At 52.0% G+C, this 6,000-nt stretch overlaps 1 protein-coding gene across 1 annotated transcript in view; it reads left to right on the top strand.

Moving 5' to 3' along the window:
* The first annotated feature begins 297 nt into the window (after positions 1 to 297).
* ano3 (anoctamin 3) overlaps positions 298 to 6,000 on the top strand; it is a 28,264-nt gene continuing 22,561 nt past the window's right edge. The window contains exons 1-2 of the mRNA XM_028953881.1: positions 298 to 2,669; positions 3,491 to 3,568. Coding sequence (XP_028809714.1) covers positions 2,480 to 2,669; positions 3,491 to 3,568 — 268 coding nt within the window. The 5' untranslated portion in view covers positions 298 to 2,479. The remainder of the gene's footprint in view (positions 2,670 to 3,490; positions 3,569 to 6,000) is intronic.

Raw genomic sequence — 6,000 nt, 5'->3', positions numbered from 1 at the left:
GCCCACTGCTCACCAGGGGTGATGGTTAAATACAGAGGACACGTTTCGTTGTGTCACCGTGTGCTGTGCTGCAGTGTTTCACAATGACAAACACTTCACTTTCACTTTCACAAGGTGGTGGTAGTAGCCTAGTGGGTAAGACACTCGCCTGTGAACCAGAAGACCCGGGTTCAAATCCCACTTACTACCATTGTGTCCCTGAGCAAGACACTTAACCCTAAGTTGCTCCAGGGGGACTGTCCCTGTAACTACTGATTGTAAGTCGCTCTGGATAAGGGCGTCTGATAAATGCTGTAAATGTAAATGTAAATGTAAATGTTCACTTAGAAATCTGTTAAAGTTGCTGCCTTCTGGTCACTGGTCTCTCTGCGCAGGTGCTGTGGCGGGAGCCATGTTTCCCACTGATGCAGGAAGAGGAAGCCTACTTCCCAGTCCCCCGGGCTCCGGACGTGTGTAAATATGGAGCAGGGCGGAGAGGATCTCTCCTTTTGAATTTATGGCCTGACACTTCTGGGCTGCCTCCCCTGGGCCAGAGGGCCTTTCCTCAACACCGCGTTTTCCTGGGATTCAGTAGTTCTTCTGCCGTGCGCCACAGTTTTCTTTTCCGCAGGTGGGGCAAAAAAAAGAAGAGCATTTTCATCATCGTTTGATGTTTGTTTACTGTCCAGCTCGCTTCTCATCATTTCATAATTCATTTTTGTGGTATTAAACATTGGGCCCGACCACGCTGATGCTCATTTAATGAACCCAGATCCTGTCTGAGGAGGATTATGGGGGATGAAAATGGACTACAAAGTAATGAATCCATCCTTTCATGGAAAATTGAGTTTCAGCTCCCTTCCTTCTGGTCTAATTGAAATGTGTTATGTTTGTTCCATTGTCATTTTCCACCTCTCTACAGCCATTATTGTTATTCATATTTAACATTATTGTTAATCATATGTAAGTGGAGCTGATAAATAAGATATTTGGTTTTGAACTTTTGATGTGTGTGTGTGTGTGTGTGTGTGTGTGTATATATACGGGATGATTTTGCAGGTACCCAGCAGGGCTTCTGCCCAGCAACTGCAGCAGATCAGATAATTGTGGCATAATGGTGTAAACCATATGTAAAGCAGGGGGTACCGATGAAAATGATCTGAAAATCATATCCATTCGGAAAAAGTTCTGAAGCACCAAAATCAAGACATTGTCATTACAACTCTGGAAGTGTGAAATAAACGGCCCCTTTTTGTATCTCCTTGTGGTTTCATGTGCTCCGTGTTGGTGGATTTTGGATTCATTTCGGAGTAATGAATCCGAAAATGAAAACGCCCACCTCTTCCTCCTCCTCTTCCTCCTTCTCCTCCTCCTCCTCTTCAGGGTTGCTAGATGGGAGGAGTCGCCACCTGAGCTACGTGCGGGCTACGCCCACCTCGTCCTTTTCCTCCTCCTCTTCCTCATCTTCCTCTTCCTCCTCCTTCTCCTCTCCAGGGTCGCTAGATGGGAGGAGGCGCCACCTGACCCACGTGCGGGCGACGCCCACCTCGTCCTCCTCCTCCTCTTCTTCATCCTCTTCCTACTCCTCCTCTCCAGGGTAGGTAGATGGGAGGAGTCGCCACCTGACCCACGTGCGGGCGACACCCACCTCTTCCTCCTCCTCTTCCTCCTTCTTCTCCTCCTCCTCTCCAGGGTAGGTAGATGGGAGGAGTCGCCACCTGACCCACGTGCGGGCGACGCACACCTCGTCCTCCTCCTCCTCTTCTTCATCCTCTTCCTACTCCTCCTCTCCAGGGTAGGTAGATGGGAGGAGTCGCCACCTGACCCACGTGCGGGCGACACCCACCTCTTCCTCCTCCTCTTCCTCCTTCTTCTCCTCCTCCTCTCCAGGGTAGGTAGATGGGAGGAGTCGCCACCTGACCCACGTGCGGGCGACGCACACCTTTTCCTCCTCCTCTTCCTCCTCCTCCTTTTCTTCATCCTCTTCCTCCTCCTCCTCTCCAGGGTAGCTAGATGGGAGGAGTCGCCACCTGACCCACGTGCGGGCGACGCCCACCTCGTCCTCTTCCTCCTCCTCTACCTCTTCCTCCTCCTCTTCCTCCTTCTCCTCCTCCTCCTCTCCAGGGTCGCTAGATGGGAGGAGTCGCCACCTGACCCACGTGCGGGCTACGCCCACCTCGTCCTCTTCCTCCTCCTCCTCCTCCTCCTCCTCTCCAGGGTCGCTAGATGGGAGGAGTCGCCACCTGACCTACGTGCGGGCGACGCACACCTTTTCCTCCTCCTCCTCCTCTTCCTCCTCCTCCTTTTCTTCATCCTCTTCCTCCTCCTCCTCTCCAGGGTAGCTAGATGGGAGGAGTCGCCACCTGACCCACGTGCGGCTACGCCCACCTCGTCCTCTTCCTCCTCCTCCTCCTCCTCCTCCTCTCCCAGGTCGCTAGATGGACGATGGCTGCAGCGGCGCTGGGTGAGCGGGCTCCTCCGGGCGGGACTCCCAGCGAACATGCCGGGGCGTGACCGCGGCGCCGGGCAGCCCCGCTCCAGCATGCGGATCCGGCCGCCGAGCGAGCAGAGCCGCAAAGTGAACCGCGACCCGGACTCGCCTGCGGACGCGGACGAGCTCGAGTCCCCGGAGGCGCCGGTCCGGCCCGACAACGCGCGGAGGGCGAGGCTGTCGTCCGGATCCATGCAGGGTAATTTCACCACAACTTTCTCCTTCTGCACGAAAAGTTACGAGCCGCTAATGAAAAATCTACGTTCTAGTTTAAATGTCATTTGAATGGTTATTGTTCTGATTGTGAATTGATTGACATCTGTGGAGCTCTGCAGATCGCGGCTCAGGGTGGGGTTCAGTGTTCCCCTCTATACCCCCCCCCCCCCCCCCCCCCCCCCCCCTTATAGAACCAGCCTCCATCCTGCAGAAGAACGTCCTGTTGGTCTAGAACCTGGTCAAGTTCACGCTCGAATATTAATCATCAAAACGTGGAAATATTATAAAATATAAATGCAGTTCAAATCAGATCTAACATTATAGTGTCTGTATGGAATCTTTCCTATATGTTTGTATTGCTGAAAATGACGTGTCAGTGGCTCTGTGGATATCTGCTGCCCGTAACAGATTAGAATTATCAGCCACTCCTCTGAACCCCCCGAAAAAGCGTCCCGTATGCCGTAGTCGAGGGGACCACAGCCCCGCAGGGCGTCCCGATCTGTAGCCAAGGCGGCGCTTCGGGGAAGTAATCGTGCCTGGAGCCTGGATGCGTTCCACGGGTCAACGGGGCTGCCGGGGAGAAAGCACTTTCTGCAGAGCGTCCTGGGAGTCTCGGCCCCGCCTCTCCTGCCCCGGGATGAGCTCTTAAATGAATTATTAGCTCTTTAATTGACCGACGGCGGAAGCATCTGGAAAACAAGGCCGCAGGAACAGCCATATGCTCCCCCCCCCCCCCCTCATAAGTTCATATTTGGCAGGAGGTGGTGCTGTGCAAAGTTCTTCAACCTTCTCGTCCCTTTCCAGACCGAGAGCCGAGCTGCGGCAGCTACAACGTCTCCAGCGGCACCAGTTACTACAGCTGCGTCAGCCAGATCACCATAGGTGAGCGCGTCTTGCCGCGTCCTGGACCTGGGTGGTAGTGTCCTAGCGGGTAACACGCTCGCCTGTGAACCAGAAGACCCAGGTTCAAATCCCACTTACTACCACCGTGTCCCTGAGCGAGACACTTAACCCCGAGTGTCTCCAGGGGGGGGACTGTCCCTGTAACTACTGATTGTAAGTCGCTCTGGATAAGGAAGTCCGTATTGATCTCACAAGCCAATGTCATGCGCCTGGCCTGTAAGTCGAGAGATTTCTCCCGGGAAGAACGTGGCTGAAACTTTTGCACGATAGATTTTTAAAAAACGTGGAGGTAGCCAAAGTAGAGGTTCGTCGGGCCCGGGGGGGGGTCTTCCCGCCCGATATGATGACTTCATGAACAGCACTCACACACTACGCCCCCCTTACGGATTTGGTATTTCGTTTTTTTTTTTTATTGCGTGAGAAGGTGATGGAAGGCTGCTGACATCTGAGACGATTAGACGATGACCTTGAAAGGTCAACCGCCCCGTTCCCACCGTGACTGGGCCACCCCGGCATTGATTCTCTAAACTTCCGGCATTTGCCGTGACCGCCGCTGTGCTGTCGTTCTCTGCGGCGGCACGGAACGTTCCCCTCCGTCCGCCATCTGATTAAGCGGAACCCCTGTGATCAGCACAGATCCCGCCGCTGATAGATATACTGCGGGGCCGCCGTAAAAGTCCTCCTCCGGCCCGGGGAATCGATGGACTTTCGCGGTGCGTCGCCAGGGCCCAATCGATATTACCGCTGCAACGATGATAAATCCCGCGGCGGCGTCCTTTCAGTCGCTTCAGCAGAAGAGCCGCGAGCTCGCTTCACCCCGGGGTGACCGGAGATGCGCTGCGAAGCCGCTTAGACTGCCCGAGGGACGCCAGCCGCATCTGCAGGGCTCGTCCGCGCCTCCAGCCAGGGTGTGCAAGTGGCTTCGGGGACAGGAAGCGCAGGCAGGGGCCGATCTGGGCCGCTCGGGCCCTCAGAGAGCTTTCTGGGCACTTTTTTTTTTTTTTTTTTTGATGACTCCAGCAGGGATATCGCTGATATTCCAATAGGCCGGTCGGATGTTTTTTTTTTTTAAAGGTCATTCTAAAACGGATACACACAGGTGTGAGTTACCACGCGTGGCACTGTCACATTCCGGAAATGGTATGAGGTCGCGCGCTGACATGCCGCAAGGAGTGAGGAATGCGCATGGGCGCAACGTCTTGAAAGTGAGGGGTTTTTTAATAAACGAAAAAACAGAAAACAGCACTCAGAAGAGCAGTACATCGAGTAAAAACAGACGGGAGTGTGGGACGTTCTGACATTTAAAGGGTCTTAATCACCCTCGCCCGATAGGCGCTATCTGTGAAGGATTAGGATTAGAGCTGTAATCAGGCCTAAAAAATTGTCCCGAGCCAGACAGAACTCGGCTGGACCCGACAAATACAGTGTTGTAAGTTCCCGGCATTCTTCGCGCACTACGAGCGCTGGACTGAGAGGGAAAAGGAATGTGCGGTGAAATGTGCGGGAGTCTAGCCTCCGTGTCACCTCCTCAGCATCCATTTTCACATCTCTTGCGCAATAATTAAATCTTTTCACCTGCCGATGCTGCCCGAGACTTGCAACCCAAATGAACAATCAATGGAGCTAATTTACAACACGCAAAACACTTTCACCGATCACCAAAATGATTTACAAGCATTACATTTACATTTACAGCATTTATCAGACGCCCTTATCCAGAGCGACTTACAATCAGTAGTTACAGGGACAGTCTCCCTGGAGCAATTTAGGGTTAAGTGTCTTGCTCAGGGACACATTGGTAGTAAGTGGGATTCGAACCCGGGTCTTCTGGTTCATAGGCAAGTGTGTTACCCACTAGGCTACTACCACCCAAGCATCAAATCATACAGAAAGCATAGGTACTATAGACTGGAAGATCATGCTGATCAATCATTTACCGCGCGACCCGACCTGACCCGACCCGACACAAGCCCACAAATAATAGAAATTTCATGTCTTGCACATGTGAGTTGGTGCCACCCGGTAGACCAGGGCACTGCGACTTCACATATGCACTGATGCTGTAATCCTATAATAAATGAAAATCCTGCATTAGTTTTTCAAGAGTGAATTTGGGGACTGTAGATGAGGGTATACTCACTATAAGGTTGTGTAGTAGCTTGGATTTGGGGATCAATAACTTGGTTTTGATTCATGTATATACTTCGGGTTGAAGTTTTGAAGCTTGTGAAGGTTAATAAATCTAACCAGAAATACCTGTTTTAGGATGGTCATCTAAGTTCTAGATTCTAAGTGAAGTGATTGTCATTGGGAAACATGAAACATTTTTACTTAGTTAATTACCCATTTGTATGTTAATTAATCATGATTATTTGCCTTTATTTCTTAATGCTGAAGCTTGCATTAATGTA

This window comes from Denticeps clupeoides, chromosome 15, assembly GCF_900700375.1.
Source record: "Denticeps clupeoides chromosome 15, fDenClu1.1, whole genome shotgun sequence".
Taxonomy (NCBI): Eukaryota; Metazoa; Chordata; class Actinopteri; order Clupeiformes; family Denticipitidae; genus Denticeps; species Denticeps clupeoides.
Note: the sequence above shows the minus strand (reverse complement) of the source record. Positions and strands in the feature narration are given on the sequence as shown.